Source organism: Sparus aurata, chromosome 13, assembly GCF_900880675.1.
Source record: "Sparus aurata chromosome 13, fSpaAur1.1, whole genome shotgun sequence".
Taxonomy (NCBI): Eukaryota; Metazoa; Chordata; class Actinopteri; order Spariformes; family Sparidae; genus Sparus; species Sparus aurata.
Genome location: NC_044199.1, coordinates 22,293,103 through 22,315,676, shown reverse-complemented (window position 1 = coordinate 22,315,676; position 22,574 = coordinate 22,293,103). Strand labels below are relative to the sequence as shown.

Below are 22,574 nucleotides of genomic sequence, written 5' to 3'. Positions count from 1 at the left end.
TTTGATGAAATTCCTTTGTGGGCTGAAGGCAGGAATGTTTGCTTCACACAAAGTCGGTTGACAGCTGATGTTTTCCCACCTTAAAAACCAGACCTGCTCAGTGAGTAACCAAATAGCTGGTGAATCAGACTGGGCTAAAGGACGTACCAATTAAATGTTTTCATTCACTGTTGGAAATGTGGACTGTGGGACAGCCTTTATTGAGAGATGTAGGAAACCACATTGTATGGAACAATCGTTACTGATACAGGGGTGTGATTCTTCCGGATAAATCCGTAAATCTGGCTTTTCCGACCTGAAAATGAGGCTCTCGTAAATCATGCAAATCCGTTTTTTTTTTTTTGTGGGGGGGGGGGGGGTCAGGGTCGGGTATTGGTAAACATAATGACCAGCCACCTCTGTCAACGTATTTTGTGCCTCTGATTCATGTCTTAATGTCACTCCGCAAGTAGTCCATTCATTTGTCATGACGGAACTTCATTCTTGCTGAAGGTTATCTGATGTGTCAGTCAGTGCGTTTACATGACACTCAAGAAAACCGAATTACTGCGTTAGTCTGACTATGAACAGATTTTTAAGATGCATGTATACACCTTTGTCTGACTAAAATCGGACCGTTCGGATTTCTCATAGTCGAATTACACTACGTAGATTATTCGATTGAAAGTCGCATTACTCCTGCATGTATACGTTTCCAGCGGATTGGATCGGAGAAGAGGATCGGAAAGAGCGCCAGAGTGCACCTAGTTTGTGTAATTATCATGTACACCATATACGAAGTGTACAAAGATGTAGCTTCGTCTCGCTGTTCGTACGCTATCTTTCTTGAATGCCGAGGCAGCTGGTGACGTAAAGAGGTCAGCCGGAGGTGGCCCCGTTAACAATGGTTGAAATAGGTACAGCGCCACCTAGCATACCGGGGTATGACATGCTTTCGGCCAGTAATTCGATTTTCTCACTAGCATGTATACTCGGATAATTGCAGTTGTCCGATTGAGTAGCATAGTCGAACTATGGCTGTAATCTGACTAAGCTGTGCATGTAAACGCACTGAGTGTCTCCCCTATATACATTCTGCTACGGGATTTTCAGCGCCACCGCAAAATTTTGCAGACATGATTTTTGTAGGTTTAATATCACGGGCGAATGGCGAATTTAAGTTGCACACAGTGATCTTGAAATTCATTATTATTGTCATTACTGCTATTTGTGTAATTTCTACAAGACATCGTTTAAGCTGAGTAACTGAAATCCTCGACATCCTATTCAAAGGCTGCAACAGGCGACTCATCAAACTGGGGTGAAGTTAGTTTTAGGTTGGATATTCGGCGGATATTCACTCGGGTCCAGCCGCGACTTTACTGAGGAGGTCAGCTCACCTCCCAGAGGCTCGCGCTGAATCGCTGGAAACTGATTTAGGGACCGTCATTAATTATTTAGCATAAATATATTAATACAAAATAATTGTAGTTTTTAAAAAATATTGTATTTAATATTATAATATTTTTAAAAATATATATATAATAATAAAGAAAATAATGGTAAAAAAAGTTCTCTAATGCTCAAGACGGTAACACGTTTTCAAGCAGCAATGTCAACTTCTACACTATTTCGTCTCATGTCTTAGATTCTGATCCTGAAAATGAATTTTTTTTCAAAAATCTCATCCGTAGTCACCATTTAAAGGGTTATTTTTCAAAATTTTCTTCCCGGGGGGGCATGCCCCTGGACCCCACTAGTGTTGCTGGTTACCAGCTCAGAGCGCCGCTGCTACAAAAAAATCTGGGGAAACACTGTGTAATTATAAGAATTTTGGATGTGTGGGACAAAGTATTTCTTTTTTAGCTGAAGCAACAACAGGACAAAAAAACTGTAAAGAGAGACATAGTTAAGGCGTATATTTTCCTGCTTTTTTGTCCTTTTGCCAATCACACCTATGCTGATAGTTTTGGCAAAAAATCTGATCACTATATTTTAAAGGAGTCAATTTCTCTCGTTAAATCATGCATATTGGTGTTGGACCTCTTTTGAAACTTGCCTGAAAAGCTGGAGTTTGAAAGTGGCTTATTTTTTTCGCTTTGGCTCTTTTTCCGAACAGGAATAGCGCACAATAGTGCGCGTTCCTAAAGCACGAGATTTTGACTCTGCTCCTGTGGTGACGTTACCACAGGAGGCTACTTGCATAAGCATCGGCTCACAGCCGTCCTCAGCCAGACTTTCTGAGTGAGCACACCGAATCTGCCTATTTCTCTGTCATTTTCACGCCATACATCTTGACCGCCAGCATTAAAACTCAGGTCTTGCATGTTAAACACGAGTGTGAAAACTAAGAAGGAAAAAAAAAAGAATTTACCATTCAGAGACATCCTGCTGTAAACGTGTCTCTTCCACCGTCTCTGCCTCTTCACTCTCCCGTTCGGGTTCAGACTCCGGCTCTTACATAAATGCCTGAATTCCGTAAGGTTCGTCATTTAGTGTGTGCGCCATGACAGGGGGCTGTTTATGTTTTGGAGTCTGTGTGCATGCAGACTAGCCCCCGATTCCGGCTCTGTCCTTCCTGCGGCCAATCAACGCGCACCTCATTACATATTAATACAATGCACATCCGGACCGGTCAAAACCTCGCGCATAATCTCGCGTGAGAAAGTCGCGGTATGAAAAGGTGTCAGAACAAGCTCTATGTTTGATTAAAAAAAAAATAAAAAATTCTAATAAGTTTTGAGAATTGATCCAAAGCAATCCAAGAGGGACTGGATATTTAAAAAACCAGGTGATGACTCCTTTAACACATGTTTTGCTATGGATGCCCTGAATGGGGTTATTATTACAACTGTGACCAAGATTGAGATAGACATTTGCTCAATGTGGGTAGAGTTAAGAGAGTAGAGTGCCACAGCACTGCTCACATTTTGTGGGGGTTTTGTTTGGGGCCACGAAGTTGACATTGAACATAACAAATATGTTGAATGGAAACAAAGTTTCATCTTAATCAAATACCTTCTTGGACATAAATCTATGAAGTGGGTCATGTGGTCAAAAACTCTATTCAAGTAAAAGTACTGTTACTTGTCATAAAATAGTTAGTAGAAGTAAAATTAGACTTCAGAATAACTACTTGAGTCGGTACAAACAAAAGTACTAACTAAAAAAGGTTTTAAAAAAGGAAAAGAAGAAAAACATCAGCATACGTCTGTCTAAACCACAGTGAAAAGTTTTGAAAAAAATTATTTTAACGATGGAGGAATAATATGACATCATGCAATGAATATTAACACTTTAACTGAAAAAGTTACAAGAAATTAGAATAATCCTTCTTTGGAAAATGTACAGTCAAAATAACCCAAAAAGTGCGTTTTTGTTTTTGGGAAGATCTGGTGTACTTTTTTAAAAGCAGGACCAAATTACACTAGAAAAATTGCATTTCCTGCAAAAATACAGTGTGAATGCTAAACGTTGAAGTCATTTCGGAAATCTGCTGAATGTACTGGAAAATACATAAAACTATAAGAATGGTCAAGAATTTGCAGAAAAAGCTGAATTCTTCGAAAGCTGGAAAGGCAGAAAAGCTGAAAGGTTTAAATCCGTGTACCCTTCGTTCTTTGGTTTTTCCGTTTCAGAACCAAATTAAAATAACAGAAAAACAACTTTGTTTTTCTGTTATTTTGTTTTAAAACCAGAACGGAAAAACGGAAAAACAGAATAACACAAAATCACACATTTTGTAGCTGTTATTCTGTTTTAAAACAAAAACAGAATAACGTGAAAATTAAGTTTTTTGACTTTTACTGTTTTGTTATAGTGATATTTGGAAAATTCGGATTTAGGAGCGGCAGCGCAGCAATTGTAATTCATGTAATTCACACAGAAAGCTGCGCTGCCGCTCCTAAAGAGACGTGACGGTAGACGTCATGATGATGAGATCGGGGTGTTTCGGGGTTATTTATCAAAATATACACCTGCACCCGGCGTTTAAAGGGACCCTGCGGTTTATTGAAACCCGGCTATTATTTGGTAATAAATGGTAGGCCTATTTACACCCCGCTCTGTACGCCGGAGCGGCGGCGGCGGCCATGCGCATCCGCGATTCATTTGCACTGACTGCAGGCTGGACTGCTGCGCGAGGCTACTGAGAGACTGACCGCCTGTGAGTGCTTTTGGACGGGGGAGGGACTCACGGCAGCACCCGCTGCTCGTTGAGCACAGTAACTGCAGAGTGATACGTGCTTTCAAGTCAGAGTCTCCAAACACCACAAAAGTCTCCAATAACACCAGTAAAAGTCGCTATTTGTCGGTAGTCGCTTTTGACAAAAAAGTCGCCAGAAGGATGATTTGTTTGTGTGTTATAATAGTCCAACCACTTGCATTTCGACATGGGGGGAATTTTCGTGATTTTATTTTTTATTTTTTAGTCTTTTTTCCGAATTTTTTTTTTTTCCCTCCCATCCTGTAGCCTACTCGCGCCCCCTCGGGAGAGTGTCCGCCCCACCGGTTGAGAACCACTGCATTAGTCCATTATTAGATTCCTTCTGATGCTGACTATCACATAAAAAGGTGTTTTAGAGGCTCAGACAGACCTATTGTGTTCATTGGCAGCTCATTATGAGAGAGATCACGTCCACCTTCGGTGCGTGACGCACATTTCCTAATATGGACTTCACTCCTGGAGAGGGTGACCCCTAATTTCCACTGGATCCGCTCCGTGTGTGTAGGTTACAACAGGTTGTGGAATTTGGTTAAAATTCCGCGTAGTCAAGCCAGCCGCTCCAACATCTTAAGTGCACCCTTATTACAGACTGTATAGCCATAAAGTAAGGGCGCACTTAAATTGTTGGAGCTGCTCCGTCTCTCCTTCTTTCTCTCATGAGACGGGGGCGGACCGGACGAGTTAATGTTCCGGAGCAGAATGTCAATCAATATTTTATCAGTATATGCCTATAGGCTACATACACACATAGCCTACCCTGTTTATAGAAGTAATCACAGCCGTTTCCAGATCGGCGTCTGAAACATAGGCTACTTCTGCAGCGAAGGTTGTGCTCCATGAAAAATAAAAAATCGGAAAAAAGATTATAAAAAAAAAATTAAATAAAATCACTAAAATTCCCCCCATGTTGAAATGCAAGTGGTTGGACTATTATAACACACAAACAAATCATCCTTCTGGCGACTTTTTTTTGTCAAAAGCGACTACCAAAAAATCTAGCGACTTTTACTGGTGTTATTGGAGACTTTTTTGGTGTTTGGAGACTCTGACTTGGAAGCACGTATCACTCTGCAGGTACTGTGCTCAACGAGCAGCGGGTGCTGCCGTGAGTCCCTCCCCCGTCCAAAAGCACTCACAGGCGGTCAGTCTCTCAGAAGCCTCGTGCAGCAGTCCAGTCAGAGCAGAGAGGAGACACACAGCACTCCGCCTCCAGGCTGTAAATGAATCGCGGATGTGCTCCGGCGTACAAAGCGGGGTGTAAATGTACCATTTATTACCAAATAATAGCCGGGTTTCAATTAACCGCAGGGTCCCTTTAAACGCCGGGTGCAGGTGTATATTTTGATAAATAACCGCAGGGGAAACACCCCGACGTCATCATCATGACGTCTACCGTCACGTCTCTTTAGGAGCGGCAGCGCAGCTTTCTGTGTGAATTACATGAATTACAATTACTGCGCTGCCGCTCCTAAATCCGAATTTTCCAAATATCACAATAACAAAATAGTAAAAATCAAAAAACTTAATTTTCACGTTATTCTGTTTTTGTTTTAAAACAGAATAACAGCTACAAAATGTGTGATTTTGTGTTATTCTGTTTTTCCGTTTTTCCGTTCTGGTTTTAAAACAAGATAACAGAAAAACAAAGTTGTTTTTCTGTTATTTTAATTTGGTTTTGAAACGGAAAAACCAAAGAACGAAGGGTACACGGATTGTTTTAGGCTGAAAGAGCTTAAAAATGTGAAAAAGGCTGAAAAGGTGAAAAGCTATAGAGTAAGAGGGCTGGAAGAGGTTAAAATGGTGAAAAAAGACTAAAGAGGTGAAAAGTTTAAGGCTGAAAGAGCTTAAAAATGTGAAAAAAGGATGAAAAGATGTAGAGTAAGAGCACTTAAAAAGGTGAAAAAGGGCTGAAAAAGCTTAAAAAGGTGAAAAAAGGATGAAAATGTAAAAAAGTTAAAGGGTGAAAGAGCTTAAAATGGCTGCACATACGCTGGAGCAGGAGCAACCATGGAGCAAGCCAACAAGATTTCCTACATTTCTATGTATATATTGTCTATGTAAAATAAAAGATGTGGGATCCAAATCCAGCTGAAGAGAATTCTTTCTCCAGATTTTCCAGCTGCTCTCCACTCTAGTGATGATGTCATGCACTCTAGCTCACGCACTACACACGCATTCTTCAGATACACACGCTGGAAAAATAGCAGAGACAGAAAGGAAAATGTCTCCATAACAGGCATGAAAATCACTCACCTTCGGCGAAATTCGCCGTTTTGAATTTGTCTTCAAAATAAGAGCTTTACGTTGCACCCCATCAGAGTTTAGAACTGTGTTCTTAGCAGGGGGGCTTTTAATTTGAAAGTAGCGACCGTTCCTAGCTAGAGTCCTAAAGAGAGAAAGAGTCTCTCTGTAGGACTCTGTTCCTAGCTTGCCGCTACTAGAGTGCCTTAAGAGAGACTCTGTAGGACTCTAGCCGGAGACGCTAGCATCTCCCGGATCTCAGCGGCTTTCCAGTTGCTCATCTTGACATCCGTGGATGAAGTGATGGACTGACTGCTGTGATCAGCTGTTTCCTGGTTTTTAACTCTCCGGCTGTGGGTCGCACAACAGTGCAGGTCATCGACACCTACGCCCATCTCACGCAATAGCCGGTACATCGACGTCTCGGATTTAGATAGCCTCCGAGGTGTACCCTCCGAGGCGGCAAATTGGTGGACAAGAACAGACCTCCAATTTACCGCCTTATGTCTAAATCCACGGACCTAGCCTCAAAAAGGACAGTCGAATTGGCGGCTTGCTGCCCAGTATAAAAATGGCTATTAACTTTATGCAGACAAGGGCAGCCATGCACTGCAGGCACACTGTCAAACAGATGTGCACAAGAAGAAGGTGCAGGTCATAGCATCAACACGTGTTGCCAGCAGGTTTCTTCCAAGCAGAGAGACAGCAACTTCTTCAAAACCCATGTTGGTCTTGTCAAAACACACTCTTTGCAGCAGATTGTGCTATTTCTTATATAGCATAATGTGACCATGTATAGATAGATACTTTATCATACATTCATACTGTCTTGTAATTCTGCTTGATTTTTCTCTCAAAATGAATCAGATTGATGCTTTTAAATATGAAATATTCAACATTTTCTTCCAGGGGAGCATGGCCCCGGATCCCCCGAGAGGGTTCGTATCCTTCTCACCTTTTTCACCCCTGACCCGTTTTCATGCCTGCCATAAGAATTAATGAGAAAACGCCTCCCAAACTCCTGCCACTTTATGAAAAAACTGTAATGGTTATCGCCAAAATATTTATATGTTTAGTGAGAGTAGACATGGGTGAACTCGTCATGTTGTTTTTATTTCTGGAGAGTGAGAAATGAGGGCGGGAGAGCGAGAGACAAATCAGGTACCGTCTGCTCTCCTCCAGAAATTTAGGCTCCAAATTAACATTGCGGCTTATGTAGGAGCTGCTGTAGTGCTTGTCGCTCTTGGGCTTCTAAATCCAAAACTGTAAGTCCTACATCTGAAATAAGACCATCAGCTGAAAGCCTCAAGTTCTCAACCTTTTGCAAGCTGGGCCCCCCCAAAGCTGGTTCATTGCAGTTAGGCCCCCCCCCTCCTCCTCTCTCCCTTTGGTTCAATTCCTTCCACACAAAAATCCGGGATGAAAATGTCACAAACTTCACCAGCTTCTCTGTGAATTCTCTGGCATCCTTCTGCAAGCGAAGTTGTTGCGGCGGAGGAAACGATTCAGCCAACCAGCACTTGCTGCAAACTTCTCATCTCTGCTGTCACTCACGGTGGTGTACATTTGTTCCGCAATTGCCCTGATCATTTTGCGGGACACTCTCTCATGGTGTGCCCGTTTGCTGATAACTCATTCCCGCATGTTTATCTCAGGCTCCTCGCTAGCCTTCTTCCTCCCTCCACCAGGCAGCCTGGCCCTGTTGCTGTCCTCCTTGGACAGACGCTGAGCTCCGTTTGATTTTTTCGCCCATCTCTCCCTCTCTTGGGGTCGACAGAGAAACTACTAGCAGCTGCTTCTCCTGAGTTATCCTCTGCATATTTTACAACAGAAAGTTTGAATTTCAAGTCGTACTTTTTATTTGTTTTGCTGCACCGGAGCCATGGCGATCATCAATGTGATACTGAGTGACAGGAAGCAGCACAATATGTGAAAAAGGCGAAGAAGAAAAACGTGCAGTGTCAGTGGTCACGTCTTCTTCCTTGATTTGAAAAAAAAAAAATGAATTAGACCCGGCATTTATTTGGAACCGGCGGTTATTTATCAAAATATTCACCTGCAGCCGGCGTTTAACCCTCTGGGGTCTGGGGTATAATTGATTTTACCATTACATTTCACCTTAAAAACTATTTACCTTGCCTTGTTTGGTGTCATTATTTTCACCACAATCTCACATGTGTGACTGTACAGTTATTTTTTCATTTGGACTTACTGTATTAACACAAAAAAACAAAAAATCCGAGTAGGAAAAAGTTATTTTTTTTACTGTGAAAACCACAAATATGCTCAACAAACCATTTTTATTACGTATAATGCAAATATAAATTGTGTTTGCTAAATTTGTGCTTAAGTTTTTGAAATTTACAAAGTTATATGTAACTATTTACATTGAGATGCTGGCAATGCCTCAGGCTCAGGTCTGCCTGAGCTCCTCCAGCTCAATGAAGAGCTGCACTGCCTGCTCCACATTCAGCAGTCTCCTCATTATTTTGACTCATTAAACAAACGACTACACTACGCACTAAACACACTACACTAAACACTACATAACACACTAACTATGCACTCCAAACAAAAATGTCACAAATCTCTCAACTCTCAAAACTTGCAATCTCTGTCGCTGCCTCTGTGACCAGCAGTGCTGCTTTCACTTTTCCGCCCCGTCCCTTCCAAATCTTCCCCCCCGCCCTCAGCAACCAAATCACGTGGTTTGCCATGTAATTTTGTGATTGGCTGGTGTAGTGCCCGTTTCCACCAATAGGAACGTGTTTTTTTGCTTGCACTTCCAAGCAGGAAGTGCAAGCATCTGAGAGACAGATGAAAATGTCCCCATAAGAATGAATGGGAAAACGCCTCCCAAACTGCTGCGATTTTTGAAAAGACTGTAATTGTTATCGCCCAAATATCTACATGGTGTCCGGCGGAGCAGTAGCAGGGTTTTACAGCCATGTTGCAAACTAACTGATACTTTTCACAATGAAACAAAAATCGTAATGTATGCTACTTAATGCCGAATTTAAAAGAAGGCACAAATGAGTTAAGATGTGTCATAGGCGTTTCAACATTTTTATTACGTTTCTCCTAGGGATGCAACAACCCTTAAAATTACTCGATTTGTAAGGGAGTCTGGGATTTGCCGTTAGTGACAGTCATCACGCACACACACACGCACGCACACACACACACACACACACACACACACATACACACACACACACACACACACCAGGGATGGAAATTAGCACCCGCCAGCCGGGGGTGAATTTGTGTGCTGGCGGGTGAATTTAATCAGTTTACCAGCCACTGTGGCGGTTCATTCCAGTCAGATCTGATCCAATTAATCTTAATGATCGATATCTTGGTTAAGGCATAACAGTGCGCTTTCCACAACCCTAGAGTTGGATCCGTTCAAATGATATGTTTCTGATTGGACCAAAGTGTCAGTCGGACTTCAGAAGGGCCGGAATTCAACATTACTAGAACGGCCGTAAGCGGTCATTGTGACCGCTAGATTTAAACTCTATAATGTCTCATGTATACTCCATGCTGTACTTGGTGTTGTTGTCGTACATCATAGACTCTGGCTTTGCCTTCGCCCCACTAAATGTGCCCACACCTGTGTGCACGGTGCTCAGGATGCAGACATTCTTCCTTGGCTTTCCCTGGTACACAGTCAGAGTCGTGTTTTTTCAGCACCTTGGTGTTGAAGAGCTCCGCTCGCTGTTTCACGTTTTTGTTTGCCCATGGTGCCAATCAGGCTATATAATGCAACTATAGAATAATTAACTTATGAGTAAATTCACAAAGAAGCACAGCTGGAGACCGCTAAAAAATTTAGAGACAATAAAGAGGGTTGATGTTTTCCTCGATTCCTAATATATACAATTAATGAAAATAATTTAAATGTTAAATAAACTTGATTTAACATGGTAGATCCCTTTGTATTGTTTTTCATATGCGGTTATAGTGCAACATTTGGAATTGAGACATTGAGGTTAATGGGTAATCGTTCTGTACTGTGGTAAGGACTTGGTGTTTAAGAGCTGAGCTGTGGTAACTTCTCTCCTTACTTCTGGCAGACTTTTCTATAACAATGTCCACATCCTCTGTGTGGGTCCAGTGCAGTTGAACATATGAAATAAGTTGAAGTAGGCTTACTGTAAATTCCTGTAGTTGCAGGGAGATATTGATATAGATTTCTAACCAACTAACCTTCATTTTGAACCACTTTGTCTATTCAGACTTAATTTCCTGTTATTTCAAGACCTAGTAGATGATGAATAGTTTTACCCCTGTAATCATTCATTGGTACCACATAATTACTGAATAATCAACTCTAGTAACAACTACTGAGTGGGAAATACTATGTGCATGTCTTGTACAAGAAAAATATGTGTCCAGGCATTGTACTGTACACATCAACGCTTAAATATAAAAGTGGCTGATAGACTTTAGAATTTACCAGCCACAGTGGCAGGTGGACAAAAAAGTTAATTTCTATCCCTGAAGCACACACACACACACACACACACACACACACACACACACAGCTTCTAGTAGTAGTGGTAGTAGATGTAGTAGTAGTAGGAGTGCAAGTAATAGTAGTTCAGTCAGAAACAGATCAGAAACAGATTTATTACCAAGAAGGATTTTATACCAACAAGGAATTTATCTTGGTGAATAAGGTGCATGCATTGAAGAAAAAAAAACAATAAACAAACAATGACTATCATATATACACAATATAAACAAACAGACATAACTGAGGATTGATTGATAAATAAAGATGGAAGAGCTGCACAGAAATGACAAAATTGATGATAAAAAAAATAGATAAATTAAAAAAAAAATATAGAAATAAAAGAGATTGTTAAAAATTATTACAATTGACCAAATTCTGCATTGTTGTAATGCAAGATTCAAGGGCAGTGGTGGGTAGGAATGTAAGAGTCAGTGTCAGTGGGGGTGGGGATCCCGGGACTTGTTAATGATCCCAAGTGCAGAAGGGAAGAAAATGTTCATGAGGTGGGAGGTTTTGGTCATGATAGACCGCAGCCTCCTGCCAGAGGGGAGAGTATCAAAAAGTCTGTGACAAGGATGGGAGGGGTCGGCCACAATCCTACCTGCACACCTCATAGCCCTGGAGCTGTGCAGGTCCTGAAGGGATGGAAGGTTGCAGCCAATCACCTACTCAGCAGAGCGTATGATACGCTGCAGGCTGTTCTTATCCTTAGCAGTGACAGCAGTGTACCAGACAGTGATGAAGGAGGTGAGGATGGACTTGATGATGGCACTGTAGAAGTGCACCATCATTGTCTTTGGCAGTTGTAATAGTAGTAGTAGAAGAACTACTAGCTGAACGCATGCTGAAGCAGTAGCAGAACAAAAGTTAAAAATATTCCCATGAGAATGAATTTAGCAGAAAAAGCTGGCTGGAAACCTAGAAAATACAAGGCTGAGTGGTCTTAAAAAGCTGAAGATTTGGAAAGCCAAAGCTGAATGTATGAAGGAGCAGCAGCAGAAGAAAATATTTAATTTCCCCATGAGAATGAATGGTAAAGATTTTGCAGAAAAAGCTAAATTTAAAACAAACAACCAAATTCTTCAAAAGGTGAAAAGGCAAGCGATGAATATTTGAAAAAGCTGAAAAGGCTAGGTTAAAAGGGATTAAAATGAAAAAAGGCTAAAAAGGTGAAAAGTTAAAGGCTGAAAGAGCTTAAAAGGTGCAAAAGATCTTTAGAGTAAGAGGGCTGGAAGAGGTTAAAATGGTGAAAAAAGGATGATAAGGATGGAACAGGATGAAAAGCTGTAGAGTAAGAGGGCTGAAAAAGCTTAAAAAGGTGAAAAAAGGATGAAAATGCAGTGATGTTGATAGGTTTTCAATGTAGTGAGTCCCAGGGACCCACAGGTGGTGAGTTGAGTGGGTCCCTGGGAAATTCAATGGGTCCCGACTCCCCAGTTAAAAAAAATGTATTTCTTTCTTATATTATTCTATTTCTTAAATTTTATTGAGTGTTAAACTCCTTCGATGGTGGTATGATATGGTTATAATAAACGGATATATTCATGTATGTTCAAAATGTATCTGAAATTAAACAAATAAAATTCCAAATCTGAAAAGTTTATTGCAAAACAACTGTCACAGTGGCATGACATATGACATGCAAATCAAACAGCATTTTTGTAGCAACATAAATAGCACCAAAATAAATTACTAAAATTCAAATAGTCTGCTGACCTGCAATAGGTTTTACCTTTTTCTTTGGTGGCATTTTTGCGTTCTCATTTTCCTGCTTACTCGAGAAAAAACGGGATCTCGTTGGAAGCGCGATGTATGCGCAGACGCCGTTTGGGCATAACAAAATGGCGGCTGCCATTCAATGTAGTTTTCATCACCACCACCGGATTATGTTTTATTTATTTCATTACAGCACATCCCCTAAACATTAAAACATAATCGACATGAATGAGCACAGCATCGAGCAGTGGAAATGTGGGTTTAGTTACTATGAAGTTCGTATTTTTAATTGTTGAAATCAGAGGTGTAGCAAGCTTTTCAAAAGTGCGGGGGATGGATGTGGTGGTGGTGGTGGTGTCTTTTTTAAAACAATTTTGGGACGGGGGGTGATGATAAATGACACTTAAATATTAAACATGACATGTAAATGTGACATCTGTCTTGATTCGTTTAATTATAATATAATATAATATCTATAATAGAAGCCTACTGCAACTGTACTTTTTCTTTTTTACCATTAATGTTATTTTATACATTATCATATTTTATAATGTTCTGTCATGGACTATGTCACTTCACTGCTAACAGAAAAGAGAGCTGCTCACTGCCAGTTGTAACTTCTTATCTTGATCTGCAGTCTTTGTTAATTTTTTGTCATGATTGTTATTATTAGTACTTAGATTATCATAATTCACAGTTACATGTCAGGATGTGGTTATTATAGACAGATTAAATATTTAACTGTCATGTGTCATCACAGTAACAGCGTTACATACATTAGCAGTTGTAAACACATAAAAACATTATAAAACACATCATGTGGTTTGGTGTCGACTTGTATACTGAACGTATCAGGAGTAATCAACGTTTATAATCATCAGAGAACGTTACAGACATTGTTTTTGGTTGCTCTCCGTTTCCAAAGAATTCACAGAGAAGCTGGAGAAGTTTGTAACATTTTCATCCCAGATTTTTGTGAGGAGGGAATTAAATGCCTGTCCCAAATAAATGCCTGGTCTGTTAAGTGGTTGAGACAAATACACGCCCGGCTATTATTTGGTGTTTTACGGTAGATCCCGCCTCATCAGCATGAGCTGAACAATAAATCTAACATAGCAAGAGAGGTGGGACTTAAGGCAGAACAGCCAATCATCAGCCGGTCAGTCCCAAAGCCGGTGTCATGTTTGAAGCAGCAACAGGAGAGGGAGGGGGAGAGGAGGCAGTAGCAGCGAGTTTAGAGAAATCAGCGGTGACGGGCTAGTTGTTTTGGTAGCGGCTAAATTAGCATGTCGCAATACTTTGTACAGGGGATCACGTCTGCGCCGAGGGATGAAACTGCGCTTGTCCGGTCTGCTAACAACAAGGTTTCTTTTGCCAGCTACTGTGGTTAAACACGAGTTGTTTAATGTTCACAATGTATCGTTTTTCATGGAAAAAATGAGGTTCGTCCCCGGGACGCATGGATAGTGAGCTTAGTGCGTTCTTTCAGATTTTAATGCGTCAGGGACGCAGGACGCGTACCTAGCAACATCACTGAAATGTAAAATAAGTTAAAGGGTGAAAGAGCTTAAAAAGGTGAAAAAGGGATGGAAAGTTGAAAAGCTGTAGAGTAAGAGGGCTGAAAGAGCTCATAAAGGTGAAAAAAAATCTGTAGAGTAAGAGGGCTGGAAGACGTTAAAATAGCTAAAAAAGGCTAAAAAGCTGAAAAGCACAAGGCTGAAAGAGCTTAAAAAGCTGAACATTTTAATAGTTGAATTGTTTCTATAGCTGAAGGTATGCTGAAGTTGTAGCAGAATTAAATTTGAAAAAATCCCCATAAGGATGAATGGGCAAAATTTTGCCTTTAGCATTCACACTAATTAATACGCCACATAACTACACAGAACCAGAATTTGGTTGAAAAAAAGTGAAAACTAGTGGATATGAATTTTCTAAAACATTCAGCAAAAACCAAGTTTCCTTAGGGTCTCTGGTATATACAAGACAAATTTAAACCCAATTCGGTGAAAAATAAGTCAGTACGTTTACACGCACAGCTTAGTCGGATTACAGCCATAGTTCAACTATGCTACTCAATCAGACAACTGCAATTGTCCGAGTATATGTGCCGGTGAGAAACGTTAGGTGGCGCTGTACTCATTTCAACTACTGGTAACAGAGCCACCTCCGGCTGACCTCTACGTCACCAGCAACAACAAACTGCATCGGCATTCGAGAAAGATGGCGTATGAAGAACGAGACGAAGCTAAATCTTTGTACATTTCATATATGGTGTACATCTCTCTATAAAAGCGAGTAACCTCTGTCTGTCTGTCTGTCTGTGTGTGTGTGTGTGTGTGTGTGTGTGTGTGTGTGTGTGTGTGTGTATGTGTGTGTTCCTCAAATATCTCTGCGGATCAGGATCAGACTGACCTGAGAGTTTCAACATGGCTGCTGCGTGGTTCAAGGGTGTGCTATTTCGCATTTGTTTGGATTGCAATGATACCGTTAATAAATTATTTCATAAATGCTTTACAAATTCCACGAGCATTGTCCACCGGAGCCACCACAGTCACTTGCGCACCAGAGCCAATCACTGCACACCGTAGCCACGCGCACCAGAGCCAATCACTGCAGAGCCCACCACGACCCCCCACCTTAAGAAACAAGCAGACTTATACCTGCAGCGGCGCGAGCTGGACCGGGATTTTGCCGGCGGTTCGGTCCCGTTCTGTTCTGTTCTGTGCATCTAAACTGACTGTTGTGGATTAATGAGATTAAACGAGTCCAGACCGAGTCTGTTCGGGTCTGAGGAGATCCGGAGACGCGCGGACAACAAAGTGGAATCGGAATCTGTGGATGTTCGTGTGTAGCTAGCCGCTAGCTACACGGCCCACCTCCCGAGGCGACGGACCGGAAGCATCGGCACGTCCAAAAACGGACCTAGGGTAAATAATGTCCGCCACGCTTTTTCGCGAACATCGCCGTCACGTTTGCTTTGTGTCTGGTGCAGGAAAAAACGGTAAATACGGGCTTTTGTCACGAAAGTGTCCAAGCAGCAAGTTTGGTTGTTGAGGAACAGGAAGTGGGAGGGACCTAGGCGGATGATTGACATGCAACGACGGTCGGTGTGTGTGAGAGTTGAGAGATTTGTGACATTTAGCGTGTTTGGAGTGTGTAGTTAGTGTGTTATGTTGTGTTTGGTGTAGTGTGTTTAGTGAGTAGTGGAGTAGTTTTTTTGTTTAATGAGTCAGAATAATGAGGAGAAGCTGAATGTGGAGCAGGCAGTCCAGCTATTTATTCAGCTGGAAGGAGCACAGGCAGACCTGAGCATTGCCTGCATTTAAATGTAAATAGTTACATATAACTTTGTAAATTTTTTAAATGTATGCACAAATTTAGATAAACAACAATTTATATTTGCATTATAAGTAAAAAAAATTATTAAAAAAATGGTTTGTTAAACATATTTGTGGTTTTCATAGTAAAAAAATCTAACTTTTTCTACTCGGATTTCATGTGTTTTTTTTGTGATTTTAGGTCCATTGTGTTAATACAGTATGTCAAAATAAAAAAAATAACTGTACAGTCACACATGTGAGGTTGTGCTGAAAATAATGACACCAAGTAAATAGCTTTTAAGATGAAATATAATGGCAAAATCAAAATTATAGCTGCTGCGCAGCGATGGGTCTGGTCGGGGCTATTTTTTGTCAAAATTAGACAATTCTGAGCAACAAACAGGAGAATAGGAAGACAAGACAGTTGACAACAATGTTCACTTTGGACAACTTGAGGCTTGAACTCACAACTTCTGGAACCAAAGACTGTCATCTATCGCTCTGAGCTAACTGGCAAGTGGCATTATAATAGTGGCTTGACAAATTGATTAAGCCATTCACTGTTGTGCAGGCAGATTTGAAACCACTGTAAAAAATTTAGTTATCAAGACAAAAATCTGAAAATACACATATTGCAGCATGGAGATGTTGGTAATTTGTTTTTAAAAATGATTAATTTGCTCCATAAGTGAATAACTAATGTTTAAAAATGCTGCTTGCATTGACTGCAATTATTCACATGAGAGCAGAATTCAAAATGTTCTCAAAAATTCAGTTTTTTAGGTAAAATTCTCATATTTGTCAAACATTATCTACCATGACTCTAAAAAATGTTCAATTTTTTCATGAACATTGAAGATTTATTTATCTATCTATTCATTTGCAGGTAGGCTATATGTTTACAGTAGTGTTCACAGTAAAACATTTTCATGCACTGTAGGCAAAAATTGTGGGAGGTCTTCATACGTTTTACAGTTTAAAAAAAAACGGTGATGGACTTCATAATTTTTAATAGGTTTAAATGTACAAAAGTTTCTTTAGTACTGGGGCTACAGTTTGATGAAAGTGTGAAGTTCTAGCAGGTTGATTTGTTATGAATTTTCAAAGTTTTAACTTTAGACGCTTGCTGTAGCGCAACCATCAGGATTATTGGCTTGGGTTTACAGCTGAAGTAATCTGGCATGAGACTGGACCTTTATGCAAAATTCGGTTAGCTTTCACCCATGGTCCAGACCAAGCTATTTGTTTTTATTTAATTTAGAGGCTTGCTGTGATGCCACCATCAGGACAATTGTCTTGTGTTTCATATTGTGGACATCTGACATTTTGATCTGTCATCATCCTCATCATCACCCTTGCTGGGTCTCGAACACACAACCCTTGACACCAAGAACCAGCTCCTAACTCGCTGAGCTAATTGGCTGGAAGTGAGACTAGCTGTGTAGCTGCATTTGTCGACTCAGGGACTCACTGTCCAGGCAGCTGTTGTCAAGGAAGATTTCAAAAATGGTCAAAATGTCAGAAATTCTGTTACCTAAACAAAAATCTGATAATACATAAATTGCATCTTGACAGCATGGAAATGTTGGCGATTTGTTTTTAACTCTAAGTGTTTTGCTTCATAAGAGAAAATCTGATGTTTAAAAATGCCAGTCTTACATTGAATCCAGTTGTTCTCATGAGAGCAGAATTCAAAATGTTCTCAAAAATTCAGTTTTTGAGATAAAATTCTGATATTTGCCAAACTTCATCAACCATGACTCCAAGATATTCTCAATTTTTTTCAGGAAGATTGAAAATGTATTTAGCAAGAATTTGATAGTATATGTTTACAGTACTGTTTACAGTCAAACATTTTGATGCACTGCAGGCTTAATTTTTGATAAATCAAAAATCCGAGAAACAAGTTTTGTGGAGGGCTTTCTGAAGATGCTCTCTAGCAAGTTTGGTGACAATTGAGCAAAAATTGTGGGAGGAGATAGGTTTTTTAAGTTTTACAGGTTTTGAAAAAAACTGAGTGATTGACTTCATAATTTGTAATGAGTGGACTAAAGTTTCAGCAGTATTGGGGCTACAGTTTGGTGAAAGTTTCAAAACTGTAGCATGTACTGTTGATTTTGTAGGTATTTTTAAATTTTTTTAATTTAAACGCTTATTGTGCCCCCCCCCCCCCAGGAGGAATATTGACATGTCCTATTTAGGGTCCGGGCAGCTTAGCTGCCCGGACCCTAAATAGTCAAAAACAGCCAATTATACCCTGGAATATCGGATTATACAACAAACCTAAATATCCCTGACGTCCCACCTTCAAACACAGCCTCATTTGGCCATCCATGAAAAAGCTGCTTAACCTCCCACTTTTTTATAGGAATAGACTTTTCTTACGGGCACTGCACTAGTGATAATTACACAAACTAGATGCACAATGGCGCTCTTGCTTGCGGTGATTTCAGAGGAAAAATGCCGCTGCCGGCGTTCTTCTATTTCCAGCTCACGGCCCCGGGAAAGAAATCTCGCGCCTGCGCAGAATGCAAAATCCGATCCGATCTGATAGAACGTATACATGCAGGAGTAATGCAACTATCAATCGAATAATCTAGGGGTTTTAATCCGACTATGAGAAATCCGATCCAGTCCGATTTTAGTCAGACTAAGGTGTATACATGCATCTTAAAAATCCGATCATAGTCGGACTAACCCAGTAATTCGTTTTTCTTGAGCGTCATGTAAACGCACTGAGTGATTGGTGAGCCTACAAGTATGCATACACACAATCACAAAAATCATGAAATTTAGAGAGTCAAACTTCAGGAATTCATCAATATGATTTTTTTTCCCCAATAAAATCCATGACACAAACTGTGAAAACTTCTGGATTTTGGATAAGTTGGCATGGAATGACCCAATTAGGCTACAGATGCGGTTAAAAAATGTATTTAGGAGAAAAGGAAGATAATGTTGTGCCTGTGATGTGTCATGTTTGTATATTAAAAACAACTGTGCTCACTTTTCTGCTTAGACCTGAAGACCACCTGTGGTTTAAACATTATATCAGTCATGTCCACATTTGTGTGCATTGGGCGCTCACACACCTTTAGCTAGACTATTTAAATTTGGGCAGGAAGCAGGAACAGTGGCAGTAGTTTTGAAGCATGATATAATGTGTGTAAATATTATCAAACCACAACAGACCCACTAAGTGTTGTATCGTAGGAAACTGGACTTGTTTCAGTTTCTTGAAGAGGTTTCACCTCTTTTCCAAGAGGCTTCCTCAGTTCTGACTAACTGGAGGCTTTTAAACTCTATATGGGAGTGTTCTTACAGAGTCATTAGGGCCACTTGTTGGTATATGACCCAACCGGCCTTCATGTAGGTTTCTAGGGCTATGTGAGCCAAGGTGTGAATGGTTGTTAAGCTGTCTGGGGAGGGAACTCAGTGCTGCATTGAAGGTTTGCCCGTTCTTTTGGCGGCTAGGTCCGCGGTTTTAGACAGAGGCCTGCAAATTGGGGGTCCGTTTTGGTCCGCCAATTTGCTGCCTCGGAGGGTACACTTATTTCCGCCTCACCTGCTATCTAAATCCGAGGCGTCAATGTGCCGGCCCCTGCGTGAGATGGGCAGAGGTGTCGATGACCTGCACTGTTGTGCGACCCACAGCCGGGGAGTTTTAAAGCCAAGAAACAGCTGATCACAGCAGTCAGTCCAATACTTCATCCGCGGCGATTAAGATGAGCAACTGGACAGCCGCTGAGATCCGGGAGATGCTAGCGTCTCCTCGGTCTCTGTAGCTGTCTTCGTTGTCCGCTTGTTGTTGTAGCGGTAAGCTAGGAACGGTCGCTACTTTCAAATTAAAAGCCCCCCGCTAAGAACCCAGTTCTAAACTCCAATGGGGTGCAATGTAAAGCTCTTATTTTGAAGACAAATTTGCTGTCACTGTTCACAGCCCAACTACGTCACGTCACATGTTTACGCCTACCTCAGTGGCGGCTTTTGGAAAAGGAGGTATATTAAGCCTCTGTTTTAGAAAGACAGGGCGGCACATTGCCGCCCTTACCTTGGAGCAAATGTGCCGCCTTTTCTATCTAAAAAGGGCTATAGATGGACACCTTTACTCCTCTTTTAAACCATCTGTCTCCTCTGGCCAGGCTGTTTACATTGATGTCCTCAAATTAATGATTTTTCTCCTTTAAATATAAGTAGACCGCAGAGTCTTAATCTGAGGAGTTGTCTCCCATTGTACAAGTCTGTGCAGTCCTGGCTGCATTGAACAGAATAAACTACATGACTCTGTTTATGCCTGGGTATTTTGTCCTTACGACAGACACGTTTCTGCCTCAGTGTGTAGGTAGGTTTAAAGTGAACCGGCATATGATGTTCCTGCGACATAGGGAATGACGATGTTGTTACATAAATTGAATACCCCCTTCAATTCAAATCAAGTTTTTACCCTTGTTTACCTATCCAAATGTTGTTTTTTTTATTTTGTTAAACACATATCATGAGCAAAATAACCATCAATGCCATGGCTGAGCATTTCTGCTTTAGAACTGCAGTGTACCAAGGGCAGTCATAAAAAATTTATTCAGATAGCCAGGGCTACATATGTCACAAACCTGAGGAACCACTGTGGTCATTGTCCATGGTTGGGCATTCTATCTCACTGACATAACGTTGCTGGGAAATAAGCTGTATTAAGAAAACTGCTGTGCAGATGTAGCTAATTATCTGTGTTTTGCATTCTGAGTGCATACTTTCAGAAAATCCAGGTTCATTCCAGCTGCTGTTGAACAGGGGTGGGGCCAGAATAGGGTTTGCATATGAGCATTACTTTACATAATTAAATGTGCAGTTTGTTTTGTTAATGCCATGAGAGGGACTTTAAATTATTTAAACCCAGACAGAAACTTTACTAGTCAGAATAAACTGACATTTAACCGTTCATGTCCTTCCATTGATGCTGCTGCCATTCTAACGTGTATGCGCTCCTATTGGTTAATTTTACACAGACATAAATGAAGATGATGATGTTCATATCAAACAGCCCCAGCACTGCGAACTGAGCATCTCAATGTTCGCTTGTTAATGTAAAGTTTGCCAAACATGTTACGTGTCCAAATAACTTGCACCAAAGAGTCTCTACAACATTTATGTATTTATATATTTACAGTCAAAAATGTTATGTTAGCCCCTTCTTTTGCCATTTGTTTTCATGGTATGATATTTTGTACATCAGCACAAGATATGAGCTGAGGTTGAGACCATGTGATCATACAGCTGATCTCTCCTTAGGTCCAGTAAGGAGGGTTCGGTTCACTCGCAGAGGCCCCTTCACCAGCACAGTCCCACTTCCTCCGTCACCTCCATGGGCTCCTTGTCCAGGACCCAGTCCTCCATTTTAAGCAGCATGCTCAGTGCCTCCCATTCTTCCCATTCCTCCCATCCCTCCCATCCGTCCTTCCCTCAGCAGTACCCTATGACCCAGGGAGATTCCACTCCAAGCATGGGGCCCCGCAGCCCACAGAGTTCTGGTTCCCACCCACCAGGTGAGTCCTTCAATCCAGGGTCCATTCACCCACCAAGAGGTCATGGCTTCCCCCATGACCCTTATGGCTCCACCCCAAGGATTCACCATCATCATCATCATCATCAGCAGCAGCAGCAGCAGCAGCACCATCAATATCAGCTACAACAGCAACAACAGCAGTTCCAAGGACCTCCACCCCCCCAGCCTCAGCCGCCAGTCCAAGCCGGACATTTTCCAAACCCGCACGCCTACTCCCACCTGCAGGGTGAACACTTTGTTATGATGACACGTGCCCACCAGATGGTGGATGTGCTGACAGAAGAGAACAGGATGCTGAGGCAGGAGATTGAAGCCTGCCGCGAGAAAGTCAACAAGTTGCACAAGGTAACATCCTTTGCAGGAGAGCTTCAATGTATTGGTTCAATTTCTAGTCTTTTACAACAGTACTGAAATGCCCAGATGAACACTGCAAGGGTTATTGATTGCTATAGTTGTTCCTCCTGTCCATAGTGATCACAAAGAGATTACAAAACCCACAAAAAAGGCACTCTGAAGTTCATCTGAAGCTAATATGAAACTTAGGCATTCTGAAATGGGTATCTTCCAAGCTTTTCAGTATAAAATTCCGATGTAGCACTTCCACAGACTCGGTCTCTTTGCTTGGTACTGGCTGAGGGATATAAACACAATGCAACAATTTTGTACAAAAAACACAGTAGACAATTATACTGAAATGTAAATAGTACACAACAATAACTAGTGCATCATATGTGATGGAAAGAAAATAATAGTAACAAAAGTGTCTGCTAAATTAATGTGATAAAGTAGTACATGTACCTACTTCGAAGGCAACGGAATATGTTTTTATGAACTCCTACCCATTCCCTCTCAATTAAAGGACACTATTGACAGATTTTTGAGTTTACAAATTAGATTGGAAAAAATAACTGGATTGAGCCATGGCTGTAGCCAGCTATGAGACCACCATCTGAGGCCTAATCCTGGTTAATTATTTCTTAAAAAACAGGCCTATATTTTTTTTAATATAGG

The 22,574-nt window shown here is 41.0% G+C and overlaps 1 protein-coding gene across 1 annotated transcript in view; it reads left to right on the top strand.

Annotated features, from left to right (window-relative positions):
• Positions 1-22,574, top strand: part of amot (angiomotin) — a 79,693-nt gene that overhangs the window by 30,910 nt on the left and 26,209 nt on the right. The window contains exon 5 of the mRNA XM_030438943.1: positions 21,290-21,908. Coding sequence (XP_030294803.1) covers positions 21,290-21,908 — 619 coding nt within the window. The remainder of the gene's footprint in view (positions 1-21,289; positions 21,909-22,574) is intronic.